General features: G+C 38.0%; 1 protein-coding gene across 1 annotated transcript; it reads left to right on the top strand.

Moving 5' to 3' along the window:
* Positions 1-3,344: 3,344 nt before the first annotated feature.
* On the top strand, positions 3,345-21,910 carry LOC145775385 (Fanconi anemia group D2 protein-like). The gene is made up of 17 exons (XM_082586674.1): positions 3,345-3,775; positions 6,805-7,065; positions 7,641-7,919; positions 8,227-8,397; positions 8,946-9,161; positions 9,468-9,734; positions 11,886-12,010; positions 12,336-13,414; positions 14,301-14,536; positions 14,845-15,011; positions 15,831-16,120; positions 16,744-16,956; positions 17,847-17,959; positions 18,463-18,552; positions 19,249-19,377; positions 19,845-19,992; positions 20,332-21,910. Exons 1-17 carry the CDS (start codon positions 3,365-3,367, stop codon positions 20,445-20,447), a joined length of 4,311 nt encoding a protein of 1,436 aa, XP_082442800.1. The 5' UTR covers positions 3,345-3,364; the 3' UTR covers positions 20,448-21,910.
* The last annotated feature ends 1,862 nt before the right edge of the window (positions 21,911-23,772 follow it).

Here is a 23,772-nt window from a genome sequence, read left to right as displayed (position 1 = left end):
GCGCCACAGACTGAGTTGAAGAATACGTGTTGAATTTAGAACTTATGTCGGCGCTTCTCGTCTTTTGCTTTGAAAGAGAAAAAGAAAAAAGTGCTTATGCAGTGACGTCATGACCGGTCAAATAGTGTTTCAGATTCAAAGACCGGAGCCGGTCAAATAGCCACTGCCATACTAGTAGGTTAGATTAAATAGCATAATCATGATGGTAGCGCAAGACCAACAGTGGTCATCTAGTTCAGAATTTCCCAAAATGTATGTCGTGGTACACTAGTGTGCCATGAAAGTAGCCTATGATGATATAAATGTTATTGCTGAAGTGCAATTTGTGATGTGTCAAATTAATTTGAAAGAGAATACGGTATTTGCTTTCGTGGTACAGCAGATTGACAATTAACTGCATAAATCGCTTGAGCATCAAATCACTCCCCAGTGCTGTCATGCCTCGAATCAAGACTATTTGTGCACAAAAGCAGCAACATCCTTTACCTTGTTAGTATAGTAGCAAATAATTTAGTAACCTATATACATTGATTAAAAAATACACAACTTGCAGTAGAAAATCAATGTGCGCACTGGTTTTGAAAGTTTTTGATGTGTCGCTCGTAATCTAAAAAAGCACTGAACTAGTCCGCCACTATCCCATATCAACAAATCTGATTATACAACACATTCATGTACACAAGTGCGCAGAGACAGGCACACTATTCCAATAAAATATATATATAAATGAGATTTCTTGCCCAACATTTAATTGATTGCTTGAATCTTTATCTTTGCACTGGGAAAGTTTCTTTGAAAGCTTAATCCTGGCAGTTCCGCATACTTGCAAAGGTTTGAACCACTGACGCAGGCCCGGTCACTAAGATGTTGAAATCAGGGATTGGTTGAAATGTTTGTTTCCGGGAAATTATTCCATACGTTAGATGCCGCTGAATGAAGAGTAGTTCTTAATGTGCGTTGCTCAAGCGCACACCCCAAGAGTCAAACCAACACTGCTTGATCTTGAAGCTTCTTCGTTCATGAAGTCACTCGCTAACCAGCTGAGTTATCGGGGTGGATTGAAATTGCAAGTTTAAGCAATTTCCATCCATGATCATTGTGAACTTCTAGAGCCTAACTATCATTATGTAATCTGCTTTTCCATCAGAAATTGACACATCCAGAAATTTCAGAGTAAAACAGGATGTAACCTAGCTTGTACCCTGAACAGTTCGTACCCTGAAAAGATTGAGAGAAAAAATTAAAAAAAGCGGAGCAGGCCTCGAAACAACTTTTTTTTTCCGGCGGCCAAACGTGTCCGACTGAAGCAAGCTGTTCGGCGGCCAATCACAAGCACATGGCAGCCATCGCAACTTCGACACGCATCAACATACAGTCTTCGAAATTAGCACATTTTTTCTTCGGCGAAAAATATACTATAGTAGTCTATCACGACCGCACTGTTTGATTTGTTGTGATGTAATAATGCCAAAAGTAGCGATAAAGCGAGCTACAAGATACGCACGTCGCACGCTGTTACAGTAATTCACGTTAAATAACTCACGGGGGGAAAGTAAGTTGATTTTGGGTTGATTCAACGTTCAAGTCAGCACAAATCGATTTAATTTTCCTGGCGGGTTATATTGCGTAACAACAATGCCCAATAAGAAAGTTACGTTTGTTTTACAATAATTCGACATCTAGCAACGTTGAATTATCATAAAATAACGTCAATTGCTCAACTAGGTAACGATAACAAATTAATAGCTCCCTGCGAGGAGATTGCCTCGATTTACGTATACACTATTATTACACTAACATAATTTCGGCACAACTGGGATACTGCGAACAACACAAAGTCTGTTTGATAAAGAACTAGTTGTCAGAATTGGAATCATCAGATGCTGCATCGGAGCACGAGGTTGTCGCGTCATCACTGGAATCAGACACTTCAAGAAGCTCATCGCTTGGCTGTAAATCTACACCGTCTTTGCCGTTCGCAATGAAGCGTCCACGTTTTGCGGCTTTCGGGCTTTGATACCAATCCACACGCCTCTTTCTTTTTCATAGAGATCCATCAGGGTGTTGACTGAGGAACAAATCTATGGCTGTGCCATAACGACTGGGAGGAATGTCTAACCCTAACCTTACAAGCGCTCGTGTGGCCTAGGCATTTTTATTGCCGACGCTAATTTCGAAGACTGAATATATCGCATCAATAAAGTGTATTGTGATGTCACTTGCATCCTGCGGATGTCAGACATCAGCTGCTCGGTCAATCAATAATGTTAACAATTCAAGCATAGACATTAGACAGGGTGTATTTTGATTTATCGGATACTTTGACTGCTTTCTAATCCTTTGTGATTATAAGTGGCAAAGTACTTTATTCACAAGACCGTTTGCGTACAAAATTTTCGGAACTTCATGGCGGACAAATGCGGCCGACGGAAGGGCGAGACCCGGCGGACAAAATGTCGGTTTCTGTAGGTTAATCGCGGCCATGGCCACGATGGCCGCCTTCAGTTTCGAGGCCTGGTCGCTGATTGCAGTTTCCGCAAACATTTTTCCGCAGTTTCCGCTAACCTTAACCACAGACTAACCTATGCTTTAACCCTAACCTTCGCTGACCACAGTTTCCGCAAACATTTTTCCGCAGTTTCCACTAACCCTAACCCTCGCTGATCACAGTTTCCGCAAACATTTTTCCGCAGTTTCCGCTTAACCTAATTCTAACAATCGAGTAATCTATGCTCCCTAACCCTCGCTGATCGCAGTTTCCGCAAACACTTTTCCGCAGTTTCCGCCAACCTTTACCCTAACCATAGAGTAATCTATGCTCCAACCCTCGCTGATTGCAGCTTCCGCAAACATTTTTCTGCAGTTTTGCAGTTTCCGCTAACCTTTACCATAACCATAGAGTAATCTATGCTCTAACCCTCGCTGATCGTAGTTTCCGCAAATATTTCCGCAGTTTCCGCTAACCCTAACTGACCCTAACCATGCCCTAACCCTCGAGTTTGTTTGCGGAAACTCCGATCAGCGAGTTAGGCTTTGTGCTATTAAACTGCGATCAGCGACTTCAGCTTTTTTTAATTTTTTCTCTCGATCTTTTCAGGGTACGAACTAGGTTGCACCCAGTAAAACACAAGTTCTATGGTAATGTGAAAGATGAAATTGACATCTTGATTTTTATACTCAGGCCAAGTCTGGTTTGACGTTAATGGTAGACAAATGTAAAATATCACGTATGCGAGAGTGGCTCAGCTTTAAGCTCAAGCGGTTCATATTCAAACTTACCTATATAGCCTTTTTAACTATGAAGCAGATTGTTGTAAAGAATTTTATTTAGTTAATGTAGGTATTGATCTTTGGGTCGTTGGACATGGCAACACGAAGAAGTAGCAAACGAAATGCTTTATCTGAATGTGACAATAATAATATCATGGAAACAAATACAAAACAAAGACCTAAGAAAAAGGCACGTCGATCCAGCAGTGGCAGTTCTACTATCCCCCAGAACATATTCACTCATTTAGTATCTGAAGCCGGTTTCACGTTTAACATCAAAGGAAATAAATTAAATGTAGACTCAGTTAGTTTTTGGCAGAAATTGAACAAGTTGATTCGATCCCACAACGATGAAGTTGCGGAAACAGTGGAGGCGTTTTCTGCTGCTTTGGAAGAAAGCTTAGTGGATGAAGCATTTTTTGTATCATGCTTAATGGCAACTGAACTATCAGTCTCATTAGATGATTTGGGTTTAACATCATCACAAATTCCAAACTCAATACAGGTAAAATTTTCTTATTGTAATAACCTTTGCTAGATTTGTTTCTACACTATATGATATGTGTAACTTGGCTGTTACTTTCAAATTTTTAATTTCTGTTGTTGTATGTATCATAGCCAATACGGCTTTTGATTAACTAAATCATACGCGCCGACTTCCGGGGGGCTGCGCCCCCCGTAAATTTTTGGCTGAGAGGCAACAAAAATGGTTATTACAAGTGGTGTTTTAAAGGATAAAACACTTCGCGAAAGAGATTTAGATCATTTAAACGGACATAAAGAATACCGAAAGCGAAATATAGCCTACGTTGCTGTTGCCCGCAAAACCGCAGCTGATCGCATGGCTTTCTCATACGGTATGGAAATTTCAAAGTAGATGGTAGAGTAGCTTACGATGCTGGAATAGTCACGTAACTATTCACTGCAATATTAAGAAAACCAACTAAATTAGACGCGCTATTTTCAACGAGGTCTTCCCGCTGTGAGATCAATTATGATTCAACAGAACGCATTGTTTTTTTTTCGCGATGTGTGAGAATTAAATCGAAAACCGATAAAAGAAAAGGTGTTTAATGGTCTTGGTCGCAGATATTGCTTGCATTAACAATCGTCTCCTACTGCCATTATCACCTAACTAACCTGACATCATTGTTTTATGCGGCCGCTAAGGTTTAACATCGACTTCCACGATCATGGAATGCTACGTAATAAAACATAATTAGAACGATAAACGATTATGTATAACGATAATAAATATAACGATTTACGATAAATATAATTAGAACGATTATATCCTACACGCAAAAATAAAAAAATTGATCTCTTAAAATAGCTCTTTCCGCTGTTTTGTCTCGTGAGCCAATTTTTTTGTCCCGTGAGCCAAAGGCCAATTTTTTTCGAGTTTTAAGATATGATATAGCGACAATGCTAATCTATCAGCTCACTATGTATTGAGTAGGCTAATGATAGCCTACAAGTGTCCGGTATACAAAGAAGGGCATCATGCTATGTTATAATGATGTAACCTACTGTCAAGCCTTAAAGCAGCCTGCGGCCATGGCCGCTAAGTAGTGCTTGCATGACCGCCGGTGCTACCTCCTCAATCGGCCAAGTTTGGCCGCCGGTCTCTTCTAGCCAATTATTTAATTTTGCAATAGAATGATCGTGGATTAACTGTCGAAAATATGTAGTATCAAAGAGTGACGCAAAATTAGGTCAGCTCGTCATAATCGCCACTGTTGCATTGTGCGGAAATATTTGTTATTGATGGAATATATCCATCTGCGATCACCAGCGCTGTAAGTCTTGTTTGGAATTCCCGACGTTAATTTTAACAAAGTCTTAATCCGAAGTACTAATTTACATCGGCTTCCAATATTGTCGTTTTTATGTCGATTCGATGTTGTCGGACATTAAAAAGGAGAACTAGGTTAGTTAGGAAGGAGAATTAGGTTAGTTGACATCCGAGGGGAAAACATATTTTGATCATATTTTGAAAAAATTATGCTTCTTTTAGTAATGTCCTTCACATCATTGAAATACTTATTTTATTACCTTGCCGTCATCGTCAACACATGTCGAACGTTATTTTTCGTTGCTAAACAGAATTCTAGGAGAGTGGCGAACTTCTTTAAAATCAGCCACATTGGAGACACTCGTGTGGGTGTCGTTAGATGGTCCCGCAGTACTGGATTACAATCCCGATAAAGCAGTTATTGCGTGGTGCAACGATTCTATTGTAGAACGTCGCTCAGGCCCAGACTTCAACAACGCTAAGTGGTCATTTTTGCATTGTTTCAAGTTTAATTCTATTTACTTGTGTTATCGTTATTTTCATTTTGTATTTTGGCCTCCAAGCACGCAGATTTGGCCGCCGAGAAGGAGCTCCCAGTAGGCCACGATGGCTGCCGAAAAAAAACGAGTTTTAAGGCATGTAGCCTACTGTGTTGCAAAATTTTGTGCCGTAGTCCTATATATTATTTTGAGGCAAAAATGAAAGATTATAATTAGGCTAAAAGCGAATAGCAGAAATTGTTATATTGCAAAATGTGCAGTAGCTTACATAAATTTAAAAGGGCACCATTGCCCCCCCTGCCCCTCCATCTGCAGAAAAAATTGAGGGCAGGGGGGCGACCGCCCCCCCGCTTCCGGCGCCCCTGGTTATGACGTCATCACCTTTCTCGCCCCTCAAGGTTTTTTGAAAAGTCGGCGCGTATGAACTAAATGCTGGCCTTGTATATTACCCAGCGTTCCTGTGTTTTACAATGTCTTTTAAAAGCCAAAAAGGTCAAAAATATTTTTTTGGTAATAGCAGACTATATAGAAAGCTCTACTTAAAGTGCTTCATTAATAAATTAAATCTTTATCCTCGGACTGAGAAAGCATCTTTGAGAGCTTAATCCTTACAGTTTCGCATACTTGTGGAGGCTTTAAACTGCTTACGCAGGCCGCTCACTGATAATGACAGATTGAAGTTTTTTGATTGTTGAAGTGTTGTTGCTGGGAAATTATTCCATCCATCCATTAGATGTCGCTGGATGAAGAGCAGTCCTTCACGTGCATTGCTTAACTGCTCACCCTGAGAGTCGAACAAGCATCGCTTGATCTCGACGCTTCTTTGTTCGCAAAGTCATGCACTAACCAACTGTGCTACCGGAGATCTGCAACTATTCAGTGAGTCCGATTCGATGAGAGCCTTTTTGGTGAGAGCCTTTTTTTGGAGAGTTCCCTATTCGATAATTTTTTGAAATTTTTTTTGAAAATTATTGGGTACCGTACCTTAGCCTAATTATCATTGCTGCTTTTACATCGTTTTAACGTCGCTAAACATTGAAATAAGACCCTAGCCGTAACCCCAACCCCTAACCCTAAAACAACAATGATAATTAGGCTACGGTACCCGATAATTTAAAAAAAATCATCGAATAGGGCTCTCACCGAATAGGGAACTCACCGAATCGGACTCACCAAAACGGGCCATTCCGGCTACCGGAGCGGATAATGAAATAGGCATTAACATACCACTTTTGACAGGATAGTCTTTTTAAAATGATGTTGCACTGCAATCATTTGCAAAATATTGTTGCAAATGCTTTGATCAAAAAGTTACCAGAGTATTCTGAAAATGGAAATGTGAAAGTGGATCCTTCTTTTGGAATAAGTGACAGCAATGGAGCGGATATTGTTAATATGCCTAGGCTGATCATTAATCAGTTGCGTTGGTTGGATTTATTTAAAAATTCTGCAACAGTTGCTAGCCAGCTTCTTGAAATGGCTTCAATTATGCAATCTGAGGTATGGGATCGTATTCAAAATGTGTATTTAACTTTATTATTTTGCTCATTTTGGATTACTTTTTTCATTTACCTTTTAACATGTGGTTTTCACAGCTAAGACAACTTTCAATAATTTGTATAAGTTTTTTTACAACTTGGTTACTTTTGTACTTGTAGTTTCATTTTTAGTGAACGAAAAAGGAGAACATTACGATGGCATGTTGCTAATTCATACTATAGATCTGAGTATGTATAAAAGCACAAGTGTACTGTACACTCCTGTACTTGGAAAATTGTTTGCAAGTGCTGGATGCTCGCTACTTTCAGATTGAATGACAACAATCAAACCATTGTTAAAATTTGACAAGTTTTTTTTTTTTTTAATGCGCAAATTTAACCCTAGTTGCGAAAAATTAAGTTTTTTCAAATCAACATTGTATATAATTGCCAATCTCTGTATCTCATTTGAGATTATTTTGTCACTTATTATAATAGCCTAGAGCCCTAGACCATGTCAAAGTATTTTATGACATCACAGATCGTACACTCCCACAAAAATTAAATATATATTATAATATCTTGAATATTTTCTAGGTGGCATGTGACATCATATGCTTCATTCCCGATTTGTTGGCTGACGACCAAGACCATGCCTCTGTTGCACTAAATTTGTGTGAATTATTAAATAGCGGGCTGGACAACATCACCTCTTCTGTGTTTGATGCTCTTTCAAATCTTACTCTCAATGAAGATGTTGAGAAGAAAGTTCACGATCTTGGAGTGTCATATTTATCAACTGCTTCAATTGCAGACATCCCTGTCATTGTGAAATACCTTTTGAAGTCTTGCAGGACTGCAGATACTGCAAAGCAGGTTTGTCAAGTTTGTATTCCATTAACGTCCAGTGGTATTTATCAGAGAGTAAACCTGAGATAAATTAAAACTAGCAGTTGAATGGGTAATTCTCGACATATGTTCGACTCCAGTCATGTTTTGGTGACTCAGAAATGAATTTTACACAAAATTTCTTGCTACAGCATAAATTGTTTTTATACCAGTCTTCTCTGATAGATGCTGTATTGCGCATGTGTGACAGAATGCAAACTGACTAAGTTCTGGTGTATTGACGGTTGTAAAGACTTTACTTGGCAGCAAAGTAATAATTTTAACTTTTTTTTAGATTATTGCCGAGCTTCGACCCCATCTTGATTTTTCTGTTCTCATGTCAAACGTTAGTGATGAAAATATACAATCAGTGAAATCTAGCACAACTCTCTTGGCCGACGTTATTTTTTCTTCAATGCAGCTTTACTCTTGGATTTCTGTGGCATGGATCAATGTGTTGGATAAAGTAAAAATCTTTCAATTTTATTTGGTTTAATTTGCATTGAAATTTTTTTTACTACACGATTATTGTTTCAAATGATCGTGTTCAGCCAGTACAAGGAATACTATGTGGCTAACCAAACACAATTACATGTGCTGTAGGTTTTGTGTATGTACAGTGTGTTTGACATGAATTTGATTGGATGTAATGATGATTAGGTGTAAAAGAAATTTTTAAATTGTCCAAATTTAAATTATGATTATTGGTAAAAGTTCTCGTTGCAATTACATTAATCTCTCAATACAGATTAAAACCTCATTTTAGTTACTCTTTTTGTTTTGTTTACTTAATTTCGCTCTTTGGTTACTCAATTTAGTTACTGTTAATTTTTCAATGTAGATTAAAACATGCATTTTGTTACTTTATTTTAATTAAATTTAAAATTACTTTAAAGATTATTGATTCTTTAATGGTTTATCATTTATATACACACAGCCACACATTTATGTTTAATAATACTAAAACTAAGGCACCTAATAAAATAATGCTTGTCACAACTTAATTATATTTAGACAAGGTCATCACACATCACAGTTGGAGACATCATCACACTGTTGTTGCTGTGTAGTGTCAACAATACGCAGAATAAAAAAAATGCCATCAATCTTTTGCAAACTAAACTAAAGCGCGGATTACTGCCTGAGGATAAAATACAAAAAACGATTGAAGTTTGCTCTCACCTTCTGTCCCCCCGTTTCAAGTCCATGCGCCAACTCACACAGGGTTTGGTAAGTGTCATAAACTTTCTGTTTTTTTTTTCGTTTTATGTGTCGCATACTGTGAGAGATGCGCATGCTCTCTTCCGGTTTGTAATTGTAAGGTTTTGTTCATTGTTACTCCTTAGTCTCTTGTAACTACTACAACAACTTTTAATACAGTCAAATAACAAGGTAAATGGAAGGCACTGCATGAACGCCCGAGCCAGAACAGGCATGGTACACGAAGAAGTCTCTTGTAAAGACTGGTTACATGAAATTAGCTTACTTCATTGTAGAACACACATCGTAAAACCACATTAAATTACATATTTTCAGCTGTGGCACTCAGATTTATCTCTCAAGCGATCCGCAGCCATTCTCTACAAGCTCTATCTTTTAAACTTGGATAGCTTTTGCAAGCAAGAAACCATTGGGGTGGTAGTGGAACATATCAGTGCTTTGACCAGTGAAAAAAATTCTGAAACCGATATCTCGCTTGGCGTCTTGTGCGACGTTGTCAAACAAAAACCGTCCGTATTGATCCCATACGCCAATTTCTTACGAGATGCGCTTGACCGTATGGAACTCATGACCTTGTCGCAGGTTTGTCTTTGATCCCAATGTCAACGAGCAGCTACAAATTTAAATTATCAAAAAAATGAAATATCTTCTGACAGGTGTCAAACCCACAACAATGCTTGATATGAACGACTCGGTTACATGTCTTGTAATGCAAAAAAATTTGTTTTCACACGAGTCAGTTCAATCATAGCTAAAAATCGATTTCGATCAGCGAGAAGCTGATGGTCTATTAGAACAAGGCTTCCCAAACTGGGGGTCGCGTAACGAACTTCGGGGGTCGCAGAGAGTATACCAATTTTACATAAAGTAGTATATACATATTATCCTATGGTACTTTTCAGACGTTTATTTTATAATGCAGTTGTTAAAATTAATGTATATCACTGTTGAAAACATTATTCTTAACTGAGTTGTAACTTAGATTCTGCTTAAATAGGCCTAGCCCTGGTAGTGGCCTGGCTTGAGGACTGCATGCTAGTAGCTAAATATTGAAAAAGTAAAACTAATCGAATCAATCGAAAGCTAGTTAAAAAAATCGAACTGTAACGATAATTTTGTCAAATTTTAAACGAAAGTGGAACTACTTTGTAAGGACTGGGTTGGCATGTCTACTGAGGGAGCTTCTGCAATGACAGGACATAGGCTACAGCTCGGTTTCATGCAAAAGTGTGATTTGTGAGTGATAGGCCTACACACAGTCATATTGCATTTACACATAATAGGTTATGATTCATTGCGAGACTTTAATAGCTAAAAAGAATATATCCTCATCGCAATGCTATTGTGCAAGATGCTGTAAAAATAATAACTTTATTCAAGAGTCGCGCACTCAATACCCGTATTTTTGCGAGTTTATATGGTGAAATGTACTGAGAGTTTAGTTTAAATCCCTTTTACTGCATTGTGAAGAAAGATGGCTCTCAAAGACAAAAGTTACAAAACTTTAAAAATGCTATAATAACGTTGAAAAATGAAGTCGTGAAAATCAAACTTGGTCCATCATTTCTGCAATGGCATCTGACTTTCAAAATTATGCTATTTGTAAGATTTGCTTGAAAAATGGAAACAACTTAATTTATCCACCTAAGGAAAAACACCAATGTTTTTACATTGAAATCAAGAAATCAAAAACTTGAAGCGTTCGTTAAAAATTTAAACATCTACTGCAGAAAGAAGAAGTTGAAAATGATTCGTTTGAAATTTTTTCATCTACTGTAGAGTTTTTGACTAACAGTGATGTGGAACCAAATGTTTAAGCCTGTGGTTATCGACCACTTGTCAAATCTGTTGAAACAGTTTTAAAAGTATTTTCTTCCAGAATTAAACAATGCCAAATTAGCTTGGATCCAAAATCTATTTGCAATACAAAAACAAAATACCGAGCACCTCTCTTCCAAATCTCAGGAATAACATGCTGATCTATTTTCTGACTCTACGTTGCGGCTTGAATTTTCTGGAAAAAGTTTCACACTATTTGGCCGGGTTAAAGCGGAATATCTATAGGCCTAATTATCTCCCTCAGCAGTGACTGCACTCCTGCCGTTTGTGTTCACGCGTCTGTGCGAGTCAACGTTATTAAAGTTGACGACAATCGCAAGAAAATGCCGTTCCAGACTAAGCAAGATTGAAACCGATTGGAGACGAGCAGTAATAAACGTTGAGCAATGACTGGATTTGCTTTGCAGCAGAAAGCGGTCGCACTCATCACACTGAATAAATGTGTTTTCGGTTGTGTTTTGTTTCCAATAGGCTATGTGTAAAGTAGCAGGTTTCGAGTATCGGTAGCTTGATGCTACTCTAGTTTCGTTCGAATTAAGCCTTTTAATAAATATCACAAATGTATATTTTGCACTGTTTATCATGTCAACTGTAAAGGGTCGCGGAAAATTTTAGGAGATTAAAAGGGGTCGCGAGCAAAAAAGTTTGGGAAGTCTTGTACTAGAAGATGGTCTACCTGCTAGCTGATCGAAATCGATTTATAGCTGTTTATGATTGAACTGACTCGTGTGAAAATAAATTCGTTTGAAATTCATTATTAAATAATGCCGCAGCAGGCATTATTAATTGCAGACAGAATCCCCCTTTTACTTGATAAGCGCTCAACGTGTGACCACTATTTTCAACAATGTGTTATTTTAGTTTTTACTAAACTTTTTTTTTGCGTTTTTGTAGGTTCGGAAATCTTATTACATTTTAAGTTCTTTGGCCTTTTCTGATGCAACCGACGCATTTACACTTGGCATGAGAGATGAGATGCACATGACACTACAAAAACAGCTTAGCAATATATCAGACAGGTACTGTACCAATGTGTACCATACCCAGACAGCAAAACCTTTCACTTTTACATTGATTCAGCGTCTATAGACGTTGAATCAATGTAAAAGTGAAAGCTTTTGCTGTCTGGGTACGTTTTGTCACTTTTGTGATTGTGTAAATGAATTCAGTATCATAACACTGGTTGGCAAAGCTTGCTTCATTACTGTTTGTATCAATTGAAGAAATTCCATCAAAACAATAATACTATCAATATAAAATTGTGTCTGTTAATCTGGTCTGGTCTTTAATTGCGCAAAAAACATTTGGTTTGGCCTTATTCTACAGATTGTCTTTTGCATTTAGATTTCGGCACATTGGGATTATCGGAAGTGTGACAATGCTAGTCACAATGTCTACTTCACTGCAAGACAACGATCAACGTTTACAAAAAGATGTTGACTCTTTACTTGAGACGTTAAACTATGTTCTAAGAAATTACATCAAAGGGTGGTCCTTGTTTTTCGATGAAGTTTTTATTGCGTCGAAGAACCAAAAGATATCACAATTCCTTGCCAAAAAAATTAACGAAATCGCTCAAAGCAAATTGCAAGAAAAGTTTTTGACTGATTTTAATGGTTCAGGTGGTTCAAGCACATGTCACGAAATCGAATGCGGTTATCGCTTTGGCTTGCTTTCCGCAGAAGAACAAAAAGAAACCGAAGTGGGAATTCAACTCACTTCACTTTTGTTGAACTTTCAAAACCGCTTCATTGCTTCCTTGCTGTGCTCAGTTTTTCGCGCGATTTCGGTCCTGGAAGTCATTTCAAGTGGTTCTCTTGGTGAAATAGACGCCTTGCTGTGCTGTCCTATTCTTTTGCATGACATGATGTACGAGAATAAAGACAGATTTAAGGATCTTTCTGCTGATAAGGCAATGTGTATTCTGGATTCGTTGTTTGCTGCGATAAACTGGTTTCGAGAATTAGTGTCTGTTTTTTGCACTGAAAACGACCCAGAAATGCAGCTGAACGTCTTGGTTCGGTTGAAGCAAATTTGTGACTTGCAAACTGCCGTTGAAAAGCTGATACCATTCGCACCAGATACCTACCTGCCTAACACTGTCAGTCCAAGCGACGTTGAACTTGCAAATCTTTCTCACTCTTCTCTTCTGAAAGCAATTTCGAAATCTCAAACCAGCAGCAAATCAGGCTCACCGCCTAAAAAATCTCAGAATGTTACCATCACCTCAACAGCTGGACCTTCCAACCTCAGCAAAGTTAAAAAGGACAAAAAAACGTCTTCACCTTCAGCAGCTGTGTCTCTGTCTTCATCGATGTATCGTCCATACTTACGAGAACTGAGTAAAGACGTTTTTGTTTTGTTGCAACACCCTCTGCAATGTGTCCAACAAAAACACAAGGACTTGGAAGAAAATATGTCAAGTTTGTACTTTTATGTTGCTTTTCCATTATGTTTTTGGTACAGCATATGCTCACGTGCTCAATTAAACTATATAATTAATTAAACTACCATTCAACGTTTTATAGGCAGAGAAAACTTTTTCTCGAACCGTAGAAAATTTCATTATCAGATTACCGCTTCAATGCGTGATGGAAATCTACAGATAAATCTGCATCAGGCATTGCAGAGTGCAAAAAACAGTGTTGCAGAACGCGTTTTCGAACATTAAATTCTCATCAGTGCAACTACGTTTATGAACGCAATAAGCGGTGATCTGATAATGAAATTTTCTACGGTTCGAGAAAAAGTTTTCTCTGCCTATAAAACGTTGAATGATAGTTTAATTAATTATTTCTGAAAGTTCCTTGGTTTCATATTATCTAAACTATAAATTTTGAAATTTTAGTCTAATATCAGTTTAGATCAATAAGCTGACACAAGCATTTGTATTTGTTAAAATTCAGTGCACCTTATCACGTTTGAAGCCATTTCTTTTTATGCTTTGTTTACAAGTGTAAACCAAATAGTTTCAGTTCACTAATTTTATAGAATAAACAAATTTTTAGACTCTCAACAGTCAACATTTTATGCGTCATAGACTTTGCGTTTGGATAGATTTACGTACTTGGTGAAAACTATGCATTTTTGCAGCGACCCATTACACTGAATCGTGTAATGATTGTACCACCTGTTTTCGAAGTGACGTCTATGTTAAACTGTTGTGTATGATTTTCGAAATATCCAATTTTGAGCTTCACGCAAACGAAATCACCCAATGACGCGTCTGTGAAAATTCTGCAGCGGATCTGTGGGCCGTGACAGTGTGACACACAAGCTGGCAATACCCGGTAACAAGTTTTTTTACAGCTGACGAAAAGTTTCTTCGTCCAAAACATCTATTGTTTCTTCTCAACGATTTCAACGAGAAAGTTCGTCATCGACTCAGCGTATCAAAACTACCTCCCGGCTTTGGTCATCAGACTAACCCAGGCGTAGGCTTTGAGAGAATCGATCAAGTTTCTGCGAGAAAAGTTGCTTTTCTTACTGTTCAGTCACTGCCGTATTTGTGCCGTCATTTGGAGAGTGTGAATTCGTATTTTAAGGTTCGGTGGTTATTATTTTAAAGTTTGTGGAATGTAAATTTGACCGGCGTGAATACGTGCATGAAAAATAGATTGTTTAGGATTTTTCATCGGATAGATAACGTGGGCTAAATGTACATAAAAAAAAAACAAGGAAAATTGAAGATTTTTGTTTGAATACAGACAATTTTTAAAATGATTTACCGTGCCTCAAGTCAAGTGTAATTAACAAAGTAGGTTAATAAACTATTAATTTATAGGAACGTCAGGTCCAGCTTTCATTACTTGTGCTAAGCTGATCCAGTTTATTTACACGCTCTATTGCTTAGGACTGCTTAGCAAAAAAGTCAACGCAAACTGATGAAAGTGATGACAGTATGTCTTCCCAACACTCTGGTCTTTCTGTATTCCAACATGATTTTTTGAAGTCATGCTACACAACACTCATGGAAATATTTTACCACATCGTCTCTTGGCATGGTCTCGATGATGAAAGGTACCTAGTGTGGTGTTGTATTTGTCATCATTATGATTTTGGAAAGGAAGGTAAAATTTCGTACAGTTTCAATACATTAAATTTATTACATACCGTTAATGATAATATAATAATGATATTTATGACATAATGTTGGAAAGTTTGTGATCTGTGTACGTTGTACAACTGTACATGTAAAAAGGTAGGTCCCATACTTGATTGAAGTGTTGGGTATGAGAAGATAAGGTTCTCATTGTACTAAGCCTTCGGCACTAAGGAGAGTAGGGTGGCCAGTTCCTTTCTCTCGGCCGCCTTTACTTCAGCAACTACGCCTACCCATTTTATTACACCCTGGGTAGAGGTGAGCGGTGTTTTCAATAACCAGCTTAGCCGGGAGTCGAACCAGGTTTGCATAATTGAAAAGCCAACGCCTTATCCGTTGCGCCATCCCACCGCTGCCAATTGTACATGTACAATTGTACAATAGTATAACAAGTTGCCAAAAGTAAGTGTTATGCTTTTCTGATGTTCAAGATTGCTCATCTCAATATCTTTACAAGCTTTTTAACACGAAAGAAAACTCTTGTTTAATCTGAATTAGTTTTATTACTTTTACACATTTAGCTGATCAACGTTTAAACCTTGGGTTGACGTTTAGGCTATATAAATGCCACGTTGTCTATTGCTGAATTAACATATTTTTGTACTTTAATGTGTGTGGATACGATTTGTTTCACACCTCCTTTATAAAAAGCAAAAAGACGTTTTTACCACTGAAAGTAGGTGATGTATCGGAAAACCCATAATTGATAAACTGAGCAATCTTTTCAATGTCTTTAGCAACAAACCACTTCTGGATGCGATTTTAAAGCAATTATCGGAAAGATTAAAAGGACGGCAAGAAACTTCTGGCTCAATTGTGATGCTTTCGAATTGTTTTCGGTACATCAACACCTTCTCGGAGACCGTGCCCACTTGTCATGGTGCTCACGTTTTGCTGAAACTTTTGGTCAACATCCGGGACTTTGCGGATGACCAAAAATCACAACAAACGTGGATGGCGAAGAAAATTAGCAGCACAGCTCTTCAGTTTCTAAAACGGGAATGGTCTGAAAGCTCATCAGCAACTGGTTCGAGAAAGTTTTTTTTGCATGGTTATTGGTTAACCTATTTAGATTAAGACCATCTGCTATTTTGTTTTACGGTATGAAAAGTGAATATGTAAATTTGCTTGGTTTAGAAAAGTGTGATGATCGTGGTTTAGAAAAGTGTTACTGTATTTGAAAGCTTGCACTTTTTTACATCAAACTAGCTCTTTTTTTTCATGAAATAATTTCAATTTTACTGCTTAACTAGTTTTTCTGTATCAGCGTATTTTCTGCGATGGATTCTATTAATTGTGTCAACCAGTGGGCAATTGTGTAATCCTATGGACACCGTCTTCCGTCTTCGAGGCTGGACAAATCCCACAGAAAATAGAGCAATCCAATTCATCTAGTCATTCGCATTTGCTGTCTGCATTAGTTTTTAGTCTTAATTTTCTTTTTTCATCAAACATACAGTAGATTGAATTCTAATCCGATGTATGAAGCACGATCATCATGCATTGATACATTACCCAGACAGTAAATCAACCGTTTTTTTACATTGATTCAACGTCTGCAAACTTTGAATAAATGTGAATAACGCTTGATTTGTCTGTCTGTGTAGTACCTGACCTTTTTAACATACAGCTTTATTCTTGCTTTTTCAGTGAACACTCAGAAGATGAACTCTATCATCAGCGGCTTGTTTAGCTTCTACTTGAAATATAGTGAAGATGCACTGGAAAGCATCGAACAGTTTCTCAAAAACAGTCTCTGTTATCTGCTGGCCGATTCTAGAGAGGAAGAGGCCGACGAAAATGACCAGCCCAAAGTGGCTTATCCTTGCTTGACAAAGACGAATTTCTATATTTTTTATTCAAGTACAAAGAAAATTATATATCTTTCTGCTGCCACAAGTCTACTTATAAATGTTTTGATTGACAATGAAATACTGTTGTAATTGATAAACAAGTCCTCCAAATAGTAGAGGCAATTTGTAATATGCCCGGCTTACAAATAGCGACCTACTGTATATACACAGGTCTTGCCAACGTGCCAGCATACCATAATAACTAGAGGCTGATGTAATTTTGATTACAAACCCTGGGCTAACTGTATTTTCTACCGTTTTGAAATGATAGCAACAAGAGCAATACTGCCAAAGCGTGATCGCTAAATCTCAAATCACTGCAAAACTACCAGTGACTAAACGTCTCTTTTGATACTAGTGTTGCCAGGTCTTCGGATTTCAAGTACAAGTGCTAATACCTAGATTATAATTATTGTTTCAAATGTATGACAACAGTAGCACAAAAGTAGTCTAAAGTTACACAAAATACACACAACTGCTGTAATCATCAACTGCCACTCTGACAACTTTTAATGGCCATTCTGCATGCTATGAAGCATAGCAGGTCAGTCTCTAGTCAAACTAAAAGCTTGCACGTTGGCAAGGACTCTGTGTATAGGTCGCCGCAATCGTACACAAATTAGCGACCTTAAATTATAATGTTCTTTTACCAACTAGAAGGTTTGGCAAAAATCAGCCTTTGAAATTTTGAAACAGGTTTAGTTTGCACCGCAGCTCAGTGTTACTTTCCCCCATTTGAAGTAGCAACGAACACTTACGCTCTTTAATGTACATTAGTTTAAACTTTGATGTTTTATTGGAAATATACTGCTAAAGAAAAATGGTTGTTAATTCATAGATTATCAACACTTGACCAGCTAAGTGCATTCCATTGTTTTACAAGTAGTTGTTATTGACAAGGTATGATGGAGTTCCTCGGGGAGCAGGCTGCCGCTATATCCCCTCCTTCCAAAGGACCAGGCAGTGAAGAAAAAAATATTGATCTCCTATTAAGCTGGAGCGAGGTTGTAAAAGTAAGCAATTGAAAATCCAAATCACATTTATGTTTTAAAGCAAGCAATGAATTGATCGGGTGCTTGGTAAGCTGATTTATTCTGATAGTTTATCTTGTTTAGAATTTAGGTATTCTGTGTATTTTTAGCTGAAAATTCGTTAATGTATGATCATTTTTACACAAGAATATTGATCATTTATGGGTTGGTGTAAAAATGAGCTTTTGGGTACCTCGTTTGTGTAGCATCAACAATTCAACATGTTTCTACAAATTAAGAGTATATGAAACACAGTTTTTGTACAATATATGGATCAGTTGTATCAAAACTAATCTTATTTATTGCATGATATAGGGCTGAGCCTAATTCCAAAAGGCAACGTTAACTGAATTTTTAGTATCAAGTGATTGCTAAAAATTTGTAATGTAAAGTTTCTGAAACATTACAACCTAAAACTTTTTTTCAATCATCGTATTGTGAAGATATTGAACTGAATTATTTTTTCTAACTTTCTTACATTTCAGGTACTTGACATGCTCATACGAGTTTTAAAAACGTTTTCGTCACGGGTCATGCTCAAGCCAGCGTTAAAGTTTGCCCGGTCTACAGTGGAAGTAAGTGGACTCATCAGCCATCACTTATGTATGTTTTCTAATGATGATGATAGCTATCCCTCGTCTTCGAGTATGATGGTCTTCTCAATAAAAAAAAAATGGTTTTCTAATAATGTCTTTACTTCACGTTTGAACGGAAAGAGGTCGTTTGTTTGAGTTTTTTTGTTCCAAACATACCTTTATCTATGTGTCGTCAGTTGGCTCTCTTCTATCACAAATATACATCATAAATCTGTCGTCGTTTGAGCTTTGGGAGATATTGCCTCATGACCCTAGTGCAGTGCTATTCAAACTGTGGTATGCGTACCGGTACCCAAGCACTTGACTGCCGGTACGCGATTACTTCAAAAATAATTTAGCAAGTATTGCTTTGTTTTGATCCAAATGTATTTTTCACCATGCGCAAGTAGTTTTTCTTTCTCGGCATAATTTCCGTACTTTCTTGTGCTGTTAAAACGGTATAGTCTATAACAGGAATGCAAAAGCACTGACTCGAGTCACGAATTGACCCATCACAAATTTTCAATGTTCTACTTTATAAAATAGCGATCAAATATTGCAGAACAGAATAAATGTTTTACTAAACATTTGGAATACGGCCCACCATATTTTCATTCAGTACCTTGCAGAATAGCCATAGCTTCCGCCTATAGCAGTCCGCCACAACTAAGGTCTTCAGTAGCCCTTCTTTTTCAGAGTTTTGTCAAGACCGGCATTCCGATCTGTGAAGAAACGTTTCGAGATCACCAAGATGACGTCATCAACTTGCTCAAGAAATTCCAAATAAGCACCAGGCAGTTGCAGCACGTCACTTGCCACTCAAAAGTGCGTCCTGAGGAAGTGCTGTTTGAACGCATTTGGCTAATTGAACTACGTTGTTGAAAATTGAATAGAAGCTAAATATTGCGGCTAATACAGCCAATTAGATTATAAATCATTGTTTGATTATATTATTATGTAATTAGATTATTATTAATTAATCACCAAGAAACTTGAGCTGTATGTACCATTGAACCTGCTAGTCATTGATAAAATCATCATCGGGTTTTGTTTTTTTTAACTTGCAGATGTTCTTACTAAGTTTTATAACAGCTCGTGAGTCTTTAAAGATTTTGCCACTTCTTCCCGTTAAAACAAAATCATAAAATATTAATAAGAGGGAAGTTGGGATTCACAGAGCTTTATTTCTGCTCTTTTACCTGAAATAGTTTGCGGTGCTCCTCACTGTAATGAGTTTGTTGTGTCACTGTTTCTACGTTTAGTTTTTTTTGTTTTTTTTCGACTTGATTCAGGTTTCAAAGGATTCAACATTGACCAATCATGTGCCAGCACTGAAAAGAAGTCTGGAAACGTTTGTTTTCCGCGTCAAAGCGATGTTGGTTCTCCATAACTGCCGAGAAGCATTTTGGTTAGGAAACCTGAAAAACCGCACTTTACAAGGTAAGAGTGAACGTTCATCCTTGCTATGTGTATTGTGTAATCGACTGTGATGACCTTCGGACAGTTGTTTGGCCGACGCCAGCATCATGTTGCCCACTGCGTCTCATTAGCATCACTGCCTTCTGCCAAAAAACCATCACCGACTAACAGCAAAAGCCATCACCGACTGTAGCCAAGGCAATGTACCATAGAGGTTGTATGTAACTTGATAAAATTACCAGATTTTGTAACACACATACTACAGTTTGAATCCTACATTTGAACCTATTTCTTTCCCAGTTATGTCAATAAATTAAAATTTTACTTCATTATAGTATATTATCACTTTTCCATGTTTAGGTGAGGAACTTCTGTCGCAAGTGCCTGCATCACCGCCACCCACGTCAGACGATGAAGACGTCACGAGCAGTGCTGCCGTAAACACAACAGAGCAGTCATACAGTGAAAGTTACTAGGCATGCAAATAAATTCCATTCAAAGAAGGGCAAGTTTCGGTTTTCCCCAGCTAGAAGATCTGTTTTTCACATTGATTTAACGTCCACAGGTGTTGAACTATCGTAAAAACACGAGTTTTGATTCTCCGTCCATTTTTTCAGTCAGAATTTGTCAGTTTTTTCTTTGTCATTGATATCTTTTGTGGAATTTGCGAAACTCGTGACTTGCCAGTGCGTGTAGATTACTTGTGCTGTGGGGTCTCACTTTTACCAATTGAGTATTGTGTTTATCAAAATTGTTAAACCTGATTCAACTTTTCAAAATTGTTACAAAACTCATTCTTTTACAAGAAGGAAAAAAGAAGCTTTCGAAGTTTTTTGTTGTTGTATTTTCTCATGGCCACCTGAAGATGCGGCCTGATTGGTTACATCCTGTAAGACTTTTTCAGATTTTAGTAACTGAACGAAATCTTTTTTACTCCCTTCTCAAGGTGAAACAATATGTTTCAGCATAAGAAGGAATAGAAAAAACGATAATTTGACACAGCAAATGTCTCTCAGACTGTTAGCCACTTGCTAACAGTCTGATTGAATGTTTCTTATTTTTCAATTTTTGCTGCTTACCCAAAGCAAGAAAAAGCTTTTATGTTTCTCGACAGCCAATTGTAGCTAAAATTGACAGCGATAGACCGTTATGGTTGGCAAATCGCAATTGCTCGTTGTACTGGTGAGTACTCAGCCTTGTGCTGATAGCCAGGAAGAACGCCCCCTTCTTCAAAAAAGCTTTTATGTTATTAGGCTACAAGTCAGTAAAAAGTGAAAAAATCTGAATTAAAAATAATTTCTGTCAGACAGCAACGATCTTAAAAATTTGCAAAATGTGACAAATCAGGCCGCTTCTCCAGGTAGCCATGATTCTCTGCACCATCAAGTATCTGATTATGAACTTTCTACCACTTGCCAGAATTTTTCATTCATGTCGTTCGAAAAGACGAACACTGGTCACGCCAGAAGTAATTTTATGTAAGCTAATAAATGTACACTACGTTGATGAATACACCAAATTGCCCCGAGCACGATACGGGCATAATTATTGCTGCCATTGTGAAGAAAGGGGCGTTCTTCTCGGCTATCAGCACAAGGCTGAGCACTCACTAGTACAGCGAGCAGCTGCGATTCGCTAACCATAACGGTGTAGCTTCCACGCTAGCCATGTTGCTGCTTAAGGTCAGCATTGTATTAACTTTGTTTTCTCGATTAACTAGCTATGTTTCATCTGCTTTTGTATATAGCCTACTGAACATGTGTTTGTATAACGTGTTGCTTTACTAGGCCTACAGTAAAGTTCTGTTTTTATATTCTAATAGCCTACTACTTTTGTTTCCCAAAAGCTCTGACATTTAGGTCGAGTGCTACCATGGTTTGTTTACATTCGCCGTTCATACAGCCTCACATGACCACAATTTGTTCTGTTTGAATAAATCAAACCGATACATTGATTGTACGTCTGTATTATTCCCATGCTCACCAGTAGCTTAAAACGGAAAGTAAACCATACGTTAGGAAATGGCACCAAATGCGATCAACTGCTACAAAAGAGTGAGTAAATAATATGCAAACAAATTAAGTCAATCTAATTTGTTCTCCAATGTTGCCAATGCTAGCATAGGCTTGTTAGCTGTTTCTACAACTGCCATCACAAGTTAGCGTTGGTGGTGGGCGCAGTCCGCAGGCAGAACCGTTGACCAGGGGTAAGCTATACCTACTTATCCCAGGCCACGGATGATTTTAGGGGCCACGAACTTGAAGAAACACCGCATATTCTTTGAATATAGTGTGTGTTTTTCGTGTCTAAACTTGGGGTCTGAGAATCTCATTGGTAGGCTACCGGGTTCAAGTTACCCTCTCTCAGCCAGTTCAAATTACCCTCTCTCAGCCAGTTCAAATTACACCTCTCTCAGCTCAGCCCGTAGGTAACATCGTCGCACCAAATTAAATGCGACTTTAAACTTCAAGAATGTTTGCCATGCTCTTTAGCTAACAACCTGTGTGTTGTAGCGCACGCAGAAGTTTGGAAGAAGAGAGGGATCGCAATCTTATCTTTAAAAGAACAAAACAGTTAAATTTGATGAAGTTTGAAAGCAGACTAATATAACGTTTTTGAAAATGATTACAGTTTCCGTAGCCTATAAAAGTAGTCTGTTCTAGTAGTAGTACAAAAATAGTAGTAGTAGTAGGTTACAGTTCTAGTACATAAATATGGAATGACTGCAGTGCCACACCGAATTGGCTTAGGCTGGGCAGCATTTGAAAAGAACAAAAAGATTCTAACCTCCAATAGACTCCCAATTAAACTGTAATCAAAAATCTTCAACTACGTTGTACCAGTCGTGCTGTACAGTCTAGAATGCGTAAATTGGACATCATCAACAATGAAAAAACTCACTACCTTCCAAAATCACATCATGAGAAGCATGACCAAGAAAAGGCTACTTGACCACACGAAAACAGAAGATCTTTTAACTATGACAAAACTACAACCAATTGCAGCAATAATAAAATCAACAGTTTTAAAACTATTCGGCCACACTAAAAGATCACAATTCGGAATCAGCAAAGTTTGCACAGAAGGCAAAGTGGAAGGAAAAAGAAAACGTGGCAGACAACCAAAACGATGGCAAGACAACATCCCATCATGGACCGGACTCAACTTGGCGACACTGGGCGAGTTGGCTCAAAATCGCCACTCTTGGAAGCAAATAACCCATGTTGATGCGCAATCTGCTGCAGGCGGAGATGACGACTGATGATGATGACAAAAGTAGTCACATCAAACTTTTGCCGAGATTGTTGTTACGACAGTCCAGGCCTACTTTCTGTTTTTAGAATCACTCACTTGCCTAAGTATTTGATTAAAGTGTATTCAAATGCAGTATGGGCTATTGGCCTGCTCCATGACCTCCATAAGGAAAAGGGTCGGCCAAAACAGCGTCATGACGTTGTGTAGCCTAAGCTATCTTTGTGTAGGCCAAGGCCGTAAAGAAGATGTCTTGAGCCCTTTTGCCAATCACATTTTCCGGTCCCGAATTAAGATACTTTTAAGAAAAACATAATAAATTTAAAGAAACACGGTGGTTTCTTGGCTCCAAAAGTACCATAGCCTACCCCCTGTTGACGCTGGTCTACGAGGGTTGAGAGTGGAACTAGATCAGCGTTACATAGATATCCCTTTGTTTAACCGTATCTGTGACTGGCGTAGACCTTATGGTCTCGCCCTCTGCTAATTCAGCAATTTCACATAAAAGCAGTGACGCTAGAAACCTGAGATTTCTTGACTTTTACTTTT

This window comes from Aplidium turbinatum, chromosome 8 (assembly GCF_918807975.1).
Source record: "Aplidium turbinatum chromosome 8, kaAplTurb1.1, whole genome shotgun sequence".
NCBI classification, from domain to species: domain Eukaryota; kingdom Metazoa; phylum Chordata; class Ascidiacea; order Aplousobranchia; family Polyclinidae; genus Aplidium; species Aplidium turbinatum.
Note: the sequence above shows the minus strand (reverse complement) of the source record. Positions and strands in the feature narration are given on the sequence as shown.

Coding starts and splice junctions, on each gene's coding strand:
- LOC145775385 (XM_082586674.1), top strand. CDS start 3,365: ATGGCAACACGAAGAAGTAGCAAACGAAATGCTTTATCTGAATGTGAC. Junction 9,735..11,885: donor AACTCATGACCTTGTCGCAG/GTTTGTCTTTGA, acceptor GCGTTTTTGTAG/GTTCGGAAATCTTATTACAT. Junction 16,957..17,846: donor TTTCTATATTTTTTATTCAA/GTACAAAGAAAA, acceptor GTTATTGACAAG/GTATGATGGAGTTCCTCGGG.